We start from the raw sequence: 18419 nt of genomic DNA, 5'->3' as shown, positions 1-18419 counted from the left end.
ACCAAACCTCGTTCTTAAAATGATTGGTGAGAATTACGACCAACTAAGTGACAAAATCAACGACACTGACTTAGCAGCAGTTATGCCTATAACTCCGCATTAGAGCCATCCTGGCCGAGTGGACTGATGCGCTGGATTCAGGATCCTTTGTCTGAGAGGGCGAGCGTTCGAATCCTAGTGTAACCAATAATTTAGTCTGGAAAGGGGATCAGTGGCGTGACTCTGTAAACTCAGCTCTAAAAGTCGATCCAGCTCTAAATGGGTAACTGGAAAAATCTGGGGAGGGTAAACAGGAAGGGTGTGCAAAATCACAGGAAGATTGGCCCCCAGCCCCCATTGCACTTCCTGGCTGAAGGGCTAAGAAACGGAGATCAGTACCATTGGTAGGGACTGCAAAGTCTAATGCCGTATTCTTTACCTTTTTTTTCCGCATTAGGGTCCTAAATTCAAGATTTTAAGGTGTAAATGGAAAGTTCATGCTTCTTAGATTAAAATCTAATGAATATCTTAAGATCAATTGAAGATCTTGAAGTTTAAATAGAGCAGTCTTGCTTCTTTTAAACAAGTCACTATGCTAAATAGATTTATGAATAATTCGGAAATTACTTTTTGAATCTTCTATTTGCACACATAAATATATAACGAGACGCAGGTATTAGGTTTGAGATTGTTTCAAACAGTATCTACGAGCCACGAACGCATATAATGTATATAGTGTATGTATATAGTATAATCTTTATTTCTTGAAGTACTATTTTTCGTGCTGTTCTTTAATTCTCTTTTTTTCTCTTTGTACTCCACCATATTTTCGTATTATTGGTGGGCTAAAATAAAATATCTATCTATTTATCTATCTTGGGACAATTATGTATGGAACGTTCATTTTTGTATATTTATAAATGTAAATTTTTCATCAAACGATACTTCAATGAGGGATCTTTATTATATGAAGATAAAAGCAACAAACAAATTTTTGGTCAAGAAAAATTTACCCTAAGATATCGGACTATATTACTTCACGGCTATCACAGTAGAATGGCGTAAAAGAAAATAGCTTTTTTGTGCTCTTTCCTTGTTTTTCCACCCCTTCCAACTCGAAAAAACTACTTTCAGGATTCTCAACATTGCAAATGTTGGAAAGGATGTCCCGGTGGGCATAACCTCTGTAACTACGCAGGTATGATCTAGCTGTCACTACAGCTCTATATTTCAGAATTCATAGAGCATACCAGCATAAAAAGGGGGGGGGGGTGTTACCGCTCTATCCCAAGAAGGGGTTGAAGCACTCCCCCCCCAAAAAAAAAAAACTGTAGGCTAGTGTTTTGCGTTAGCCCAAAACGATAAAGTAGATACAAGGTTAGAGAAGAATTGTAGACTGACATTGCACTTTCATCATTCTTACCCCCCCCCCTGCAAACGAGAAAAATGCCATAGTCATGGATTTGTGTGCGCACCAGAATTTACATAAATACAAAGAAATGACTTACGCATTCTGTTCATCTTCATTGTCTCTGACTGGCAGCTCGGCATACTCATGAACATCACTCAAGATCTTCAACAAATCCTGCCATGAAGAGTTAGAGCTCAATTTATCTTTGAATAGTTCAACTGTTAAGTGAGAAAGGTAATAGTCGGATGCGATTCGACCAAGCACAGCTGTGTTAATTGTCTGATTATCTTCTCCGATGGAGATACACGAAGTTGTCTCTAAATCCAGCAGGGCTTTTTCGACGATTCCTAAGAAAAGTTAAGATCAAAATAGCAAGAACAACCGTTACGAATAAAAATACATATAAAATACATATAATAAAATTACGAGTAAAATAGGTAGGATAACAATATAGTAGGTAAAATAACATTTACTATAGGTATTACTTAAGTAAACTATAGGGTAAATTTGTAATCGCTGGTGTTAAAACTTTTTTAAGGACTTACCGTTAAAATATGGAATAGCGATTTGCTTAAATATCAGGGGAAAATTTTGCCTGGATATTTAGTTAGGGCCAAGGGGATAAATAGTTGGAGTAACGTCATAGCTCTTTCCTACAACTATGACGTTACTCCAACTAAGAACTGGCATCGACTCCTTCAAATTTCTGTAAAGGAAAAATAAACTTTTCTATCTCTTGCTCCAACACGTTAATGACCCAATTCTAGCACAACATCACTCTAACGACTAACTCCTCCTCCTGTTTCTAGTATCATCACTCGTTACGGAGCATTAGTTATTAATTTATGTGAGCAGACATGTTGTGTGTAATGCACAAAAAAATCAAAATTTTCTTATTTTAACAGAACCACAGCCTCTAACAGAACTATGGATTACAGAGAGGCAGTGCTGGCGTTCTCTCACTTGCTGACTTTAGGAGTCGATCTCATCTTTTGAGACCAATCGAACTAGTCAATCGATAAAACTAAAGTTTACAAAACTAAATTAGTGCCAATCTTCGAAAACCTTTGGCATATGAAATCGAAAATTGCTCCGTAAAACCTGGAACAGAACACTGGCTTCCTAATTAGTCTCCTCGGTTTCTAAACTTTAGACTTAATCACATGAATACAAATGACTTAGAAATTGTTAAAATTTTATAAATGTTAAGGGCAGGTAAATGGCAGCATGACCTTTTTGTTTAGGGTCAAGAGGATAAACAGAAATCGAAATTAATTTGAATTACATCCATAAAAATTAAAAAAAAAAAAACATTATTCTAAGAAGTATGATACTTTTCATATGTATACTTGTATGCAAAAAAAAAGAACAAAAAACTGAAAAAACAGGTAATATGAAAAGAAAAATAGAATCTTTGCCATGAGCAAAACATTAGAACAAAATAATTTTTACAGATCAAGATTTTTTGACAAGACAAAACAAAAATGAACGTCATTTTAAAAGAAATGACAATACTACTTTTAAAACAGGTCATCTTATATTTTAGAATTTCTTCTGACTAAGTCACTACTAGAAGGTAATATAGAAGATCAGAAAAAAGAGAAAAAAAGTCAGCATTGAATGGGTCAGACAGGAAAACAGAATAGACTTTATTTCAGAATCATATATAACAATACCAAGCTCTATAACTTACCAGCAGGAGAGTTAAGTCTGAACACTTGGCCTTTAAACAATCCCAATTGACATAAAAACTAAGTGCGCGGACTAAAAGGTAATGGAACATGGCATTTGTGAAAAACGACAAACCAGTAAATAAAAATAAAAACAAATTGTAGATTAGCTCTGTACTGAGTAAAAATTTCATTCATTTTCTTTTTACTTTTATAATAGGAATAATCAAAAATACAAAGCGACATAATAATATACATATTTACTAATGGTATAGCATATCTTAGACAGAAACAATATCGTTTTTTACCTTTGGTAAATTTGCGATACACAACGGCAAACTAGATTGCGCTTTCTAGGGCTATGAAAGAAAGGTTGAGGTAGCTAAGGCACGTTCTGCAGACGAAGGATGACAGATTGCCGAGGATTGTACTTATTGGTAAACGGTCTAGGGCTAAACGGAAAACCAGGTCATCCGCGGTTGGGATGGGAGAATATAACAAGGAAGGATTTCAGAGAAACTTTTTGGGAACTTCCTGGCAGGGTGTAAAGGGGGAGACTTTGAATAGATTGGGATGGAGGTGGAGCGTGTGCATTTGTGTTTGCCCCAGAGGCTTGGTACTGCAGAGAGTTGATAGTAGTAGCAGTATGAAATCAACAACGATGATATAAATAAGTGATTGTGGTACCAATCAGAGGCGTACCACCAGCATATATAGGCCTCGGTGCAATCTTAACGCCCTGAAAATCACTAATTTACTCTGGTAAAGACAACCACATCGACAGTAACTTAAACAGAATAAGAAAAAGAATAGGAGAAAAATGAGAAGTTGATTAAGCTACTGCTTAAATTTGGTTCTTAATATTAATAAATTAGCTTTGTAATGAAAAAAAAGCTCCTTTGACAGGTTGAAATGACTGCAGTATATTACTTTGCTATAAATGGAATGGCTCTAAATGGTTCATCTGAACGGCCCAATTGTGGAACGGCGTAATTAACAGGTCAATTACGATATGACCCCGCCTAAAAATCTACTTACAGTCCCTAGCAAATGTGTCAAGAGAGGCAAATATGCCTAACGGTTAGTTGACTATATAGCTCTTGCAGCTTTAATAAATATGATAGCTCAATAGCACAGAATAAGAAAAAGAATAGGAAAAAAATGAGAAGTTGATTAAGCTACTGCTTAAATTTGATTCTTAATATTAATAAGTTAGCTTTGTAATGAAAGAAAGCTCCTTTGACAGGTTGAACTGTTCCACTGTTCGTAAAGTTGATTGGCTCTTCAGGCTTTAATGGCTTCAATGACGAAAACAGCTTTACTAGAAAAGAACTTGTTAACATTCTCTGCCGTTTTTTACAGCCGTAGATTATCATAATCTCTGTTTGTTCATAATCTCTATTTGTTCTCTTTTTCCATGTTTACAAAGTTTAATGCTCAATGAATACTCTCTTCAACATATATTTAGAGACTTAATTTTTAACGTTCCCTTGACAACTTTTTTTCAATAAAATAGGGTATTTAAAGAAACCTAGAATCAGCAGATATTTCGATAAACAATCAAGAGAGATAAAACTCAACAAAAAGGAAACTTCAAACGAGACGACGGCCAGTAGAATTGAAAGACTAAAACAACGCGGATATTTCGCCTGTATCCAAACAATATCCTTAATTCTGAGGATTAAGGAAATGGCCGTTAGATCTTTCCACCATGATTTCCATTTGTCAAAGGTTCGTTTGGTCGACAAGTTCAATAGCCTTTTGTTTGAAAAGTTCCAGAATTCGGATACTTTTTATCCTCGTTTTTGTCTGGGTCCTGCCACTAAGAATTTATCGTCTAAAACTCTTAGTAGTCAACAAGAGGCAGTTTTGTCGAAGGGGTTTAGATTCTCTTTTCCAACCCCAATTTCTTATTCAAAAATAATTTCTAAAGTAGAGTCAGGAATTATGGCTTCTATTAATTAAGTCGAGGCTCCTCAAGAACTTGGAGCTGAAATCGTAAGGAAACTTAAGACTTTTAACATACAAAAAATTGAAAATGATATAACAAAAAATGACATTAAAATACTTTCTGATTTGAAAAAGGACAAGACCCTTACTATTACTAGGGCAGATAAAGGCAATACTATTGTAATTATGGACACCGATGATTATGATCGTAAAATGAATACAATCATTTCGGATACCACTTTTTACGAGAAATTGGATTTTGATCCTACGGATAAATATGTAAAATCGATTAGAAAGGAATTGGAGTCCTGAAAAATAATTTACACATTACCCCACAATTTTATAATAAATTTTATCCAAGAGGTTGTTCCGCACCAAAGATCTATGGTCTACCCAAAATTCATAAGACGGGAGTCCCCCTCCGTCCCATTGTATCAACTTTTTCATCACCAGTGGCAAAATTAGGAAAGTGGTTGTCGGTGGCATTGGGTCCACTCTTAGGAACACAAAAATCATATATACAAAATTCCACTGATCTTACTAATAAGTTAAAAAATTTCCCACTGGAGGAGAATTCAATTCTCCGTAGTTTTGATGTGGTGTCCATGTATTCAAATTGTAACGTGAAAAGGTGCGGGGATATATTAAGGATTAAATTACAAAAGCACTTTGATTTGATACAAGATGTGACCATGGCGAGTTTGGAGATTGAAGTCATTATGAAATTGGTTATTCTTGCAAATGAACATTCTCTTTATTTTGGTTTTAGAGGTGAATTTTATAAACAAGTGCTTGGTTTGGCTATGGGGGCATCTCTCTCCCTTTTGTTGGCAAATCTCTTCATGGAATCTATTGAAACCTCCGCCATACACAGTTTTAGGCTCTCTCCTTGTTTCTGGGGCAGATTCATGGATGATGTGGTCTGCATTTGGGAACACGGTTTAGAGTCTTTAGACCTTTTCCATAAACATTTAAATAGTTTTGACAAAAACGTAAAATTTACAGTGGAGTTCGAAGAAAGTGATAAACTACCTTTTCTGGATATCTTATTGATTAAAAGTGGAGTTCCATTTACTTTTTTCAGTTTATAGAAAGCCTACCCACAGTGATAGGTATTTGAACTTTCAGTCTTAGCACCCTATTTCAGTGAAACGAGGGGTTGTGATTACACTGGTGGATAGAGCTTTCAGAATTTGTTCCCGGGAGTTTTTAGATTCTGAATTGTTATATTTCAGGGATGTTTTATTTTGTAATAGCTACCCGATTAAATTCGTTGATGAAATAATAAAAATAGACATATTAAACACAACAATAGGGCTATTGGGGTTTCACAGTGCACAGAATTAAACTTACCGAAAAGTTTCATTTCTTTACCTTATGTACCTACTTTGGGGGAGATGCTTAAAAGAATTTTAGGTAAACATAATATTGATACTTGATTCCAATCAGTGAGACCATTAGGTAGTTTTCTTAATTCTGGGAAGGATTTAACCCGGGGAGATTTAGTTAGTGGGGTATATAAAATTAATCAACTGGTGGAACATTGGTAGAACTCATCAACAATTTACTGAAAGATTTATTGAGCATCGCAACTCAATAGAAAAAACCCTACAACTAAGAAAGCCCTCCAAAACTTTTGTTTTGGCTCTAACTGAACATACATTCTTTTATCCCGAACATTTTATACAATTTGATGAGGCTACAGCTATTTCTAATGATAGAGGTTTTTCTCAGTGGGCGAGGGAGGCTATGGAAATTAAAAAAACATATATTTGCTAATATTTCAATAAATAGAGATACAGGGAATTTAAATATTGACCCAATTTATGATATTCTTTTGAAAAATTAACCAATAGTCGATGGGGGAATTAAAATTTTACACAATCACCAGGGGACAAGATTACCCACTAGACCAAAAAGAGTTGCTTCAATGTTAGCTTACAAGAGGATTATTTCGCAACAGAATAACCAAAAAGATTTTCGATCTGTTCCGGGTATTTCAATCACGTATCTAGGACTTAAGATTATTTTTACCACCAAGTTTCATCCCGATCCCTCCACTCTAAGCGTTTTCCAAGATGTAAGGTCCCCTCCCCCAACTCCCCCCAATTTCACAGGATCCGGTCAGGATTTAGAATGAAGAGCTCTGAGACACGATATCCTTCCAAAGATCAAATTTCATTAAGATCCGAGCACTCCTTTGTAAGTTAAAAATACCTCTTTTTTTCTAATTTTTCAGAATTAACCCTCTTCCCCCCCCCCCAACTCCTTCAAAGAGAGAGGATCCACTCCGGTTATGTAAATCACGTATCTAGGAATTGTACTTATTTTTCCCACCATGTTTTATCCCGATTCCCAGCTCTAAGCGTTTTCCAAGATTTTAGGTCCCCCCCTCAATTCCCCCCAATGTCACCAGATCAAGTCAGAACTTAAAATGAGCTCTGAGACACGATATTCTTCCAAACTTCAAATTTCATTAAGATCCGATCACTCCTTCTCAAGTTAAAAATACCTCATTTTTTCTAATTTTCAGAATTAACCCACCTCACAACTCCCCAAACAGAGCAGATCCGTTCCGGTTATGTCAAACACGTATCTAGGACTTCTGCTTATTTTTCCCACCAAGTTTCACCCCACTCCCTCCTCTAAGCATTTTCCGAGATTTTAGGTCCCCACCCCCACTCCCCCCAATTTCAGCGAATCTGGTCGGGATTTAAAATAAGAGCTCTGAGACACGATATTCTTCCAAACTTCAAATTTCATTAAGATCCGATCACTTCTTCGTAAGTTAAAAATACCTAATTTTTTAGAATTTTCAGAATTAACCCTCCCCCAACTCCCCCAAACAGAGCAAATCCGCGTGACACCTAAAAAAAGGAAAAAATTTTCCCTGGCGTTTCTGAAAGCTAAAGCTCATGTAACTTGAACAAAGAAAGCATCAAAGAAGGCAACAAATTTAGAGAAAAAACATAATTGTACCAATTTGTAATGCAAAAGAAATTGAAAACTCATGTTTCTCTAATCAGGTTGAAATACCTGTTGTCTCTGTCATGTGGAAGGGACAAGAAGACATCAATGAAGATTAAAAAAAATTGAAAAATTGACTGTATCAATTTTTGAGGCGAAAAAATCTTAAAAAGCATGATATTAAAAAATCGCTCGAATCATATTGAGCATGCAGACAAGGTCAAGCAGATCTTAACAAGAACAAAAAAGCGCTGTTATCAGCTTGTGATGCCTTGAAATAGGCTTTTTTTTTCTCTGATTGGCTAGAAAAAAGAACATGTAGAATGAGCCAAGGGGATTGCATTGAAGACAAAAAATTTGAAAGAATTTGGTTGATTAACGGATGCAAGAAATGCTCTTTACCAGTTGGCTTGGACATGCAGATATATTTAAGAACTGACTCTTAATTTCTGAAAACGAGCATATTTTGTGAGCTTCGGTAAAAGAATTAAAGTTTAAACAATGTATCATATATGGAGCATTAGCTACAACTAAGTAAAAACGAAACACAAACACATAGCCAAAAAGTTTAAAATATGTTTTATATTAATAGTCATAATCACTAATCTTTCTTATTTGTTTCATTTGGTTTTTATGTTCCAAAAGTACCAGTAACATAAATATATGTTGTTCTCAGTAAACCACAAGTAACATTGTAACGTTAAAAACTGGGTTAGAGGGGCCCTTATCATTCAGGATATCTTTGCTTCTCCTAAAACAATAGCCCAGTCTTTACTTGTAATTTAGAAACAAATCAATTTTTTTCTACAATCAAAAAGTATGTCTCTTTTTTTAATATATGTATATTCCACATCACACTTATTACTGATATCTTATATGAATTGTGACATTGCCACTCATAATCATTCACATTTCTACCTTGTGTTCGGTCTTGTTTTATAAAAATGTAAAATGTTATGTTTTAAATACGGCGCAACTAGCATTTGAACATTAAAAGTGGGTGCGGAGATAAACAGACACTTTTTGTTGAGGATAGTTTTTCTTGTTTTAATTTAAAAAAAAAGATACTTTATTTCCCATACTTATCATCAAAAAGCAATTCTTTTTTTTAACATAAATAAAAATTCCATATCACAATCAATACAAACTGTTGAACTTTTATTTTACTGCTCAGAATCATCTCCTTTTTTCTTTATAATTCATATTTATTAGCAGTCAATCTCATAAAATTGCTCTTTTGCTTTTCTCAGACTTTGCTTTTCTTTTGCTTTACATTTCTCAAGATAAGCGTTCTTGCAATACCACAGCTAGTCCACTCTTCTGTTTTAAACAACGTTCAGGTTACATAATACATGATGTAACATAAATGTTATGCATAAAATCTAGGTAAGCAGTATTTGCTCTTTATCTGATATAAAAATTGATTTATGGTTGGTGTTCTGAAACTTTCAGAAGCACTTTTTTGCTCATGTATAGATTATTCATGCAATGCTGAAAACTTTAGCTTATTTCAAGCAGAATTTAGCCATTCTAAAAATGAAAAGAAAGAAAAAGTGAATTTTCTGGCAGGGCGTTTGGGTCAATCTTACAAATAAAAAATCTTCCATCACACAGGTAAGTATGATCTACATCTAATCTTTGTCAGAGCCTTTTACTCTCGATTTTTAAGAGACATTTCTCCTTCTTTTTTTACTAAGTTTGGCAAATAAAAAAAGATTTCTGTTTACCAGAAAGAGCATCTATAGGTGGTGCAGGAGCTTGTGGCTTTGATGCAGCCTGTGATGCACCAGGGGTCCACTGAACTGGATCACCAACTATTCCGCCAACCTCTGATCCTCGCTTCAAAATCTCCAAATCCTCCAAGATCACAAGTCGTGTTTCTTCCTCTCCATAATTGTTTACTGGGTTTACTATTGAATAATTAACACGCACAATAGAGTAATCCTCAAGCTGTCGGCTTGTTAGTAGGCCATTCAGCTGGGTAGCTAACTGGACGTTGGCATTTGATAGCCAAGGGATGGAATATGTACCATCACTTATGAAAGCTCGATACCTGAAATATTCCCATGTTAAGTAAAAAAGAAAGAAATTAGAAAAGTTTAGTTGACAATAAGTACAAAGAGTTGTTTGTCTTCTTTTTGTTATTTGTGGTGTGGTGGAGGGATAATAAATGATTTACCTAGCAGAGAAGTTGGAAATGACAAAAATGCTGTTCAAACCATATCTTTGTAGTCTTTCTTTATGACAGGGAGTCAGGATGGGAGTGATGGGGGGTCCTTTTGGACTGAACTTCGAATTCTTCTCCCACCCCCCAAAAAAAATACAGGTACAGACCATAGTTGACTCTTATTTTCTAATTTAGTAATATTGAGCAGAACAATGAAGTTCAATCCTCAAAAAGGGAAATCCTAAAGAGAGCTAACATCCCATAAACCATAATAAGAACACTTGACCTAGGCACAGATATGACAAAAATGAACTAAGAAAACAATAGCTATAAATGAAAGTGTCTGCCATAACGAGATTCATGTTGCTGTTTTCTACTCTTTTTTTTAACAACGCACACACTCAGGTATTCCATCATCTTTTTTTCTTTTATTAAAGCACCTTTCAACAATAACTATCTATCTGTATCCATCTTCTTATTTCACACTGTTTTTTGAAGTTTACCATGTTTAAACTAAAAAAAATTAAAATACTCCGAATATTTCGGCCCCACGCCCAGGAGCCTTCCTCAACGGGAAAAAAAAATACAAACCAACAATTTAAGACTTTTTTAAGAAATCATAAAAAGAAAATGCCACGACAAATAAAATACCACAAAAAAAATATAAGCAATAAAATAAATAAGAACAACTCAAATTATAAAACAAAACTCCAGCACAGACAGTAATAACTTTAGAATAAAACTAAAGCAACTGTATATAATGAAACTTTCCTCAGCCACATTTGGTGTATAAAAGGGGATCTATTAAAAATGAAAATTATAAATACTTGCAAAAAATAAAAGCAGGTCACCCAACCCCAAATCCAATCAAAATCTTACAGGTTAATGAAACAAAATTATGAATTATAAATTGAACAGATTTTTTCATTTGCTATTTCAGCTGCAGTCTGTTGACTTCTTAAAGCATTGACCTTGCTTTGACTTTCGTTCCCAAGGTTATTACTTGTTTCAGGACAATTATGCAAATCAGTACTTGTTGAAGTTTTTGACTGGTCTTAATTAAACTATTATAAATTGAATTTATCTTAAAATCCCCTTCATCTCTATTAATACTAATAATCTAATAATCTAATTAATACCCCATACATAATCTTTTTTATTTCTATAATTTCTCTGAAACTTTGTAAAAGTCCTACAGACATACCAACAATTTTTGTCTGATCAAATAAAATATTGTGATGAGGAAAATTATATACGTGTTCTGCTATAGCGGATTCAAATGTTTCAGGTTTTTTATTCTATCTTAGCAAGCAATCTATTACATTTTTGTGTTGCTGTAACCTATTTAGTAAATTCCGCTGTGTTCTACCTACATAAAATTTACCACAAGAGCATGGAATTTTGTATACCCCCAGTTGTATATTTCTTTGAACTTTATCTTTTCCATTATTTAGCCATGAGCTTATATTTTGTCCTGATTTAAAAGCTGTTTTTATATTATGTTTTTTTTTTTATTCTCTCCTTAATTTCTGTTACAACATTGGGATATAAGGCAAAGTTATGTAATTTGTTTTTCTATTTGATCCATTTTCTTCTAATATTATAGCTTCCAGTAACTTTTTTTTCCTTTTTTCAATTATTTGAGAAATCATATTTTCTACTAGAATATCCGTAATAAAAATTAATTCACTACTTATGCATTCTGGTAAAGCTAATTTTAACACTTTATCAACTAAAGAAATAACTACCCCCCTTTTTACTTGGATCAGGTGATCATGCAATATTATTCATCTTGCTTTCTTGTCTATTTTGTTCTTCAGTGATTTACAACAGCCAGTGTTTGTGTTTATTCCTAGAGAAACTTTAGCACTACATTTGATGTCAGGATCATTTTCAAGGAAGATGTTTATTCCTTGTTTGAAATAAGAAAAATAGTCCTGTAAATTTTTTGACGTTGATCATTCAAAACGCATTTTATTTGAATAAAAAATACAGTTACATCTGTACATAGAATAATAACAGACTCCAAAAACCAGAAATAATCTATGAACAAAAATCAAACAGCTTCATGTTACATAATTCATGCATATCAATTCAATTTATTTCCAACCCGTCAACAAAACAAAACAAATTATTCATACATAAATAATTTTTTTTAATAGCCTTAAAATGAACAAATGGTCACCTTCAGATCATTGTTATTATCATTTTTCCTGGTAAGGATGGACCTGGCTTACAAAAATTGTCCAACGTTGTTTGTTTTGCCTTCTTGTCTTTTTTGTTCTTCAGTGATTTATAGCAGCCAATGGATGAGTTAATTCCTTGAGAAACTTTAGCACTATGCCTATTCATCAAATGCTAGTTCAGCTTGCAATAGAATGAGTTCCTCATTCAAAAGGGGTTCCCAATCAGCTTTATCCAGATCAAGCATATGACATTTATTCAAACCTTTCGAAAAAGTTTGCATCAAGATGTCTTTGCACAAAATTGGTGAGATGTAATATATTGATATACTATTTTTTTTTTATTATAGCCAAACATATTAGGCCATAAAAGTGTGCTCCAGTGCAGTTTGTTGTTCTGCATATGGGAGCCACTTGCTTGTCTGTCTGTATCCAGACAGTTTGAATGGTCTGATTTAACAATGTTCCACCAGTCCTTTCACTGATTTCCCTGGCACCTCTTCCATGAACCAAGGGACTTGAAGGATTGGGGGAGGGGCTATAAGGATTTGGCAAGACGGGTACTCTGTTGAGTTTCACAAGTAAGTAAGTAAAATATTTATTGCCCGTATTTTTCACATGGAACAAAACGGAGTACAATGAAAAAAAAAGAAAAGAAAAAAAGAGCAGAAAAACAGAGAGAAATTCAAAACACAACATGGAAAAATACATGACAGTTGGGACAAGACATGTCCCAACCATTTCAGTTGGGTATCATTTGATTGTGAGGGATCATTCTCTTGATATCATGTATTCGTCACATATCCAACCTTGATATGTGGCCATGCAGATATATCCTTAGAATATTTTGCAGACAGGTATGCTTAAATACCTTCAATGCATTTTCATGCAGTTGTTTCACGAACCAAATTTTGAATCCATAGAGAAGGATGCTCTGAACCAAAGTCAAGTAGATTTGGAATTGGTGTGTTCACTAATTTTGCACTTGTTCCACAAATTTCCAGGGGGGGGGAACTAAGACCATCTGTGCTTACTGTAATCACCGTTGGATATTAGAATATGTAGATGCATCAATACAAAGCTAGAAGCCAAGATATGCGAAGTTGTCAATCTGATCCAACAGTAGTTGGTTCACAATTAGAAAAAAGGCAATATGGCATATTCCAATAAACTTTGTCTTCCCTGTACTGACTTTCAAGCCATTGAAATATGCCCATGTCACCATGTCATTGAGCATAGTTTGGGCTTTTTCTGGACCTTAGAGGATTCCAACATCATAAGCATAATCGAGGTCTTATAGTGAACGGTTATGTCCAATCCAAATTCCAGAAGAAGAGGATATAGTATTCCCAAGCACCAACTTAACACAGTAGTTGAACAGTCAGAGACAGGATTTAGCCTTTTTTACTCCAAACTCAACCAAGAATACCTTGGTCTTGTCTCCATATAAACTTAAACTTGAATCAATGATTTCTCATAGTATACCTTAAGTGTTTCTAAAAATTTCAAGGCTATTCTACCATTCTCTTGAATGTTCAAAAGTTTTTGGCAAGTGATTGAGTTGAAGATGGCAATTGAGTTGAAGGATGGTTTATACATATTCTTAGTAAATTGCTAGTAAGTCAAGAAATATCAGAATCAGAGGCAAGCTGTATCCTTCAAACTGCTGGATAATGAGGTAGTACACAAATATTGCCAGTAAAGGGTCTACCCAGATGAAAGCCAGCTTGGTTTTCACAATCTCATTTCTCCCTTACCCCTTGAAACAGTTGAGGATAATAATCCCAAATATTTTTACCAGTGTCAGTTAGACTTATTCCACAGTAAATTTTGCCATCAGTTTTATCAGCCGTCTTATAAAATGGGAGAGTAGTTATATATTCTAATCCTTGGGGAAGTGTTATTCATCTACACTTCATCAAGTATATTATGGAGCTCTTCAGCAGATATCCTAGGGCATTATTTGTAAGACCATTTTTGCCCAGGGCTGTGTAGTACTTTAAGCCTTAATAGAACCAACCAAAAACAAAATACAGCCAGCAATAATATGTACATATTTTTTTGGAATAGCACACCTCTTTTCTTGCTGGCAGTTGATCAGGTTTGCAATCAGATCACTCATAAAATCGCCAAAATTTTAAAAATATAAATCAATAACCAAACAATAACACAGATAAACCTAAAATCTGACTACTATCTTTTTGAGTAGTACAAAAGGTGTAGTTTGGAATTAGATGTCTCTAGAAAAAGTTTAAGGCAGCTTTTCTCATAAAATCTGAGGTGTCCTACATCAACCAAAACTACACATGAAATAACAAAGAATGATTTCCAGTCACCTGGTAATTTGCTTTCAAAATAGGGAATTGCCCTTGAAAACATTTGTTGAATTTGCATGGTTCTTAGACATTTTGGTTCCCGCAATTGAGTCTAGTCGTTATCCCTGTATCTCCTGTCTTCTCCCATTAGGGCAACAAGAGACAACTTGAATATTCTAGTGCAAGCTGCAGGCCATATGACGACAGACTTACTTTATGGGAGGTTTTGTGTCATTCAGGGGATATTTGAGAAAAATGCAATCTTGCTTGCAGATTGTCTTCTCAAAACTAGAATAACAACACCAATTTTATTCTTAATCAAGCATTTATTGACCTTTCAATTAAGTTTTTGGAGTAACCCTGCATTCTAATATTACTAGACAAGAAAAAAATTACAGGGGCAACCCCATGATCCAGAAGAGTTTAGTGTTAAATAACAATAAAAAAAAATTCTATTGAAAATATAGTTGAGTTGGCAAAATTGAGCAGACTATAGGCTATATTCAACCATGAGAGGAGTAGTGTTGTAAAATGCAGCAGCACACTTTTATGAGTCAGATAAGAAAGCATTTATGACTGCCATTGGGTATTTTTAAGAGTCTCTGGTAAGCATTTATTAAAAAGGAACAGCATTAACTAAGGAAAGATTCCTTAATGGGGTCAAAAAAAATTTGCAACAGAGAAAACCAAGAGCTAATAGCTCATATGGCACTTGTGACAAGGTCAGAAGAGCCAAGAGCACACATGGTATGAGCTCTAGCAAAATTCTAAGAATCAACAGATTACTTTAAAAGGAAAATCAGAGGCTTAATGCCCACCGGGATTTAAAATAAGAGCTATGAGTCACAAGGTCCTTCTAAATATCAAAATTCATTAAGATACGATCACCCACTCAAGGTTAAAAATATCTTAATTTTCACCCATTGGTAAGTTACAGTGATTTTCACGTTTTCCAAGAATTCTGGTTTACCCCTCCAACTCCCTTCAATATCAAAGGACCTGGTCGGGATTTAAAATGAGAGTTGTAAAGCAAAAGATCCAACTAAATATCAATTTTCATTAAGATCTGATCACCTGTTTGTAAGTTACAAATACCTCATTTTTTTTTCCGCATTACCCCCCCCCCCCAGCTCCACCAAAGAGACCAGATCAGGTCCAGTTATCTCAGCCACTTATCTTGGACTTGTGCTTATTCTTTCCACCAAGTTTCATCCTGATCTCTCCACTTTAAGTGTTTTCCCAGATTTCCAGTCCCCCCCCCCTCCCCTAATGACACTGGATCCGGTTGGGATTTCAAATAAGAAATATAAGTTTCGAGGACCATCTAAATATGGAATTTCATTAAGATACAATCACTCTTTCATAAGTTAAAAATACCTCATTTTTTCTAATTTTTTTAAATTAACCCTCCCCCCGACTCCCCCAAAGAGAGCAGATCCGTTCCGGTTATATCAATCCCCTGTCTAGGACTTGTGCTTATTTTTCCCACCAAGTTTCATCCCAATCCCTCCACTCTAAAGTTCTGCCCCCCCCCCACTTTCTCTTCACTGAATCCGGTCAATATTTAAAATAAGACCTCTGAGGCGTGATATCCTTCTAAACATCAAATTTCATTAAGATCCAATCACTCCTTCATAAGTTAAAAATACCTAATTTTTTTAATTTTTCAGAATTAACCCTCCTCCACCCAACTTCCACAAAGAGAGTGGATCCGTTCCGTCTATGTCAATCACATATCTAGGACTTATGATTATTTTTACCATCAAGTTTCATCCTGATCCCTTCACTCTAAGCGTTTTTCAAGATTTTAGGTTCCCCTCCCAACTCCCCCCAATGTCACCAGATGCGGTCGGATTTCAAAATAAGAGCTCTGAGACACTATACCCTTCTAAAAATCAAATTTCATCAAGATCCAACCACTCCTTCATAAGTTTAAAATACCTCATTTTTTTTATTTTTCAGAATTAACCCTCCTCCCCCCAACTCCCCTGAAGAGAGCGGATCCATTCCGGTTATTTCAATCACGTATTTAGGACTTATGATTATTTTTACCACCAAGTTTCATCCTAATCCCTCCACTCTAAGCATTTTCAAAGATTTTAGGTTCTGCTTCCCAACTCCCCCCATTGTCACCGAATCCGGTCGTGATTTAAAATAAGAGCTCCAAGACATCATTTTCTTCCAAACTTCAAATTTCATTAAGATCTGATCACTCCTTTATAAGTTAAAAATACCTCATTTTTCTAATTTTTTAGAATTAACCCCCCCCCAAACTCCCCCAAAGAGAGAAGATCTATTCTGGTTATTTCAATCATGTATCTAGGACTTGTGCTTATTTTTCCCACCAAGTTTCATCCCAATCCTCCACTCAAAGCATTTTCCAAGATTTTTGGTTCCCCCCAATGTCACTTGATCCAGTCAGGATTTAAAATAAGAGCTCTGAGACATGATATCCTTCCAAACTTCAAATTTCCTTGAGATCTGATCACTCCTTTGTAAGTTAGAAATACCTCATTTTTTCTAATTTTTCGTAAATACCCCCCCCCCAACTCCCCTAAACAGAGCAGATCCATTCCGGTTATGTCAATCATGTATCTAGAACTTCTGCTTATTTTTCCTACCAAGTTTCATCCTGATCCCTCCACTCTAAGCATTTTCCAAGATTTTAGGCCCCCCCTCCAAGTCCCCCCAATGTCACCAGATCTGGTCGGGATTTAAATTAAGAGCTCTCAGACACAATATCCTTCCAAACATCAAATTTCATTATGATCCCATCACCCGTTCCCAAGACAAAATACTTCATTTTTTTCTATTTTTTATGAATTAACCAACCCCACACTCTCCCCCAGATAGTCAAATTGGGAAAACAACTATTCCTAATTTAATCTGGTCTGGTCCCTGATACGCCTGCCAAATTCCATTGTCCTAGCTTACCTGGAAGTGCTTAAAGTAGCAAAACCAGGACAGACCAACAAAATTTGCAATTACTATATGTTGCTTGGTTAATACCAAGGGCCATAAAAATTGTAGCCTATGACTGAAGTGCATAAAAAGATATGGTCAATGTGCAGAGTAGAGAGTGGGGCTCAAGAAGGATCCATGCTAAAACAAAAGAGGCATTTTCAGATTGCAATTTTGTGCTCTTTTTATGGTTGAAAGTGCTTTTGGTAAAATTCTATTTTAGGGACCTTAAACTACCAGAGGCAATACTATAGCACTGCCATGAAGACTATAAGGCTTCAATATTTTATTATTTATTTATCTCTTTTTACCCAGAAGCACTTCATATGAAAGGGTTGGTTGTATACACTTTGGAGTGGGCTCATTTGATTGGAAATAACAAGTTCTAGTACCCACTATAAGAGTAAAAAATGATCAGAGGGCAACTAGCTCCCATCCCACACTCTTCCTTCCCTAAATAGATCCAAATAAAAGTTCTGAGATAGCCATTTTGTAAAAAAAAAAAGTTCAAAAATCAGATTAAAAAAAAAAAAACAGGTACAATACAAACCCCCAAGCACAGGGGCAGGCATTGAAAGTTATGTCCTGGGATCATATATGGTTCTTATGGAAAAGATGCTTGTCTAAACTTTGGAGAGGGCTCAATTGATTGGAACCAGGGCAAGTGTTTTAAGTTATGCCCTGGAGGCATATAAGGTTTTTATGTAAGGGGTGGTTGAATAAACTTCAAAGATGGCTCATATGATTGGAAATTGAAAATTCTAGTTTTCAAAAGTTATTATGTTATTATATTAGTTTTTATGAGTCAAAAGAGAT

At 35.1% G+C, this 18419-nt stretch overlaps 1 protein-coding gene across 1 annotated transcript in view; it reads right to left on the bottom strand.

The window, feature by feature from the left end:
• Positions 1-18419, bottom strand: part of LOC136038264 (activating signal cointegrator 1 complex subunit 3-like) — a gene marked incomplete at its 3' end in the record, with an annotated part of 40249 nt that overhangs the window by 20816 nt on the left and 1014 nt on the right. Inside the window, 2 exon segments of the mRNA XM_065721380.1 lie at positions 1488-1737; positions 9705-10030. Of these exon segments, the coding sequence (XP_065577452.1) occupies positions 1488-1737; positions 9705-10030 (576 nt within the window).

Source organism: Artemia franciscana, chromosome 17 (assembly GCF_032884065.1).
Source record: "Artemia franciscana chromosome 17, ASM3288406v1, whole genome shotgun sequence".
NCBI lineage: Eukaryota > Metazoa > Arthropoda > Branchiopoda > Anostraca > Artemiidae > Artemia > Artemia franciscana.
The sequence above is the reverse complement of the archived record's forward strand: the minus strand, read 5'-3'. Positions and strand labels throughout refer to the sequence as shown.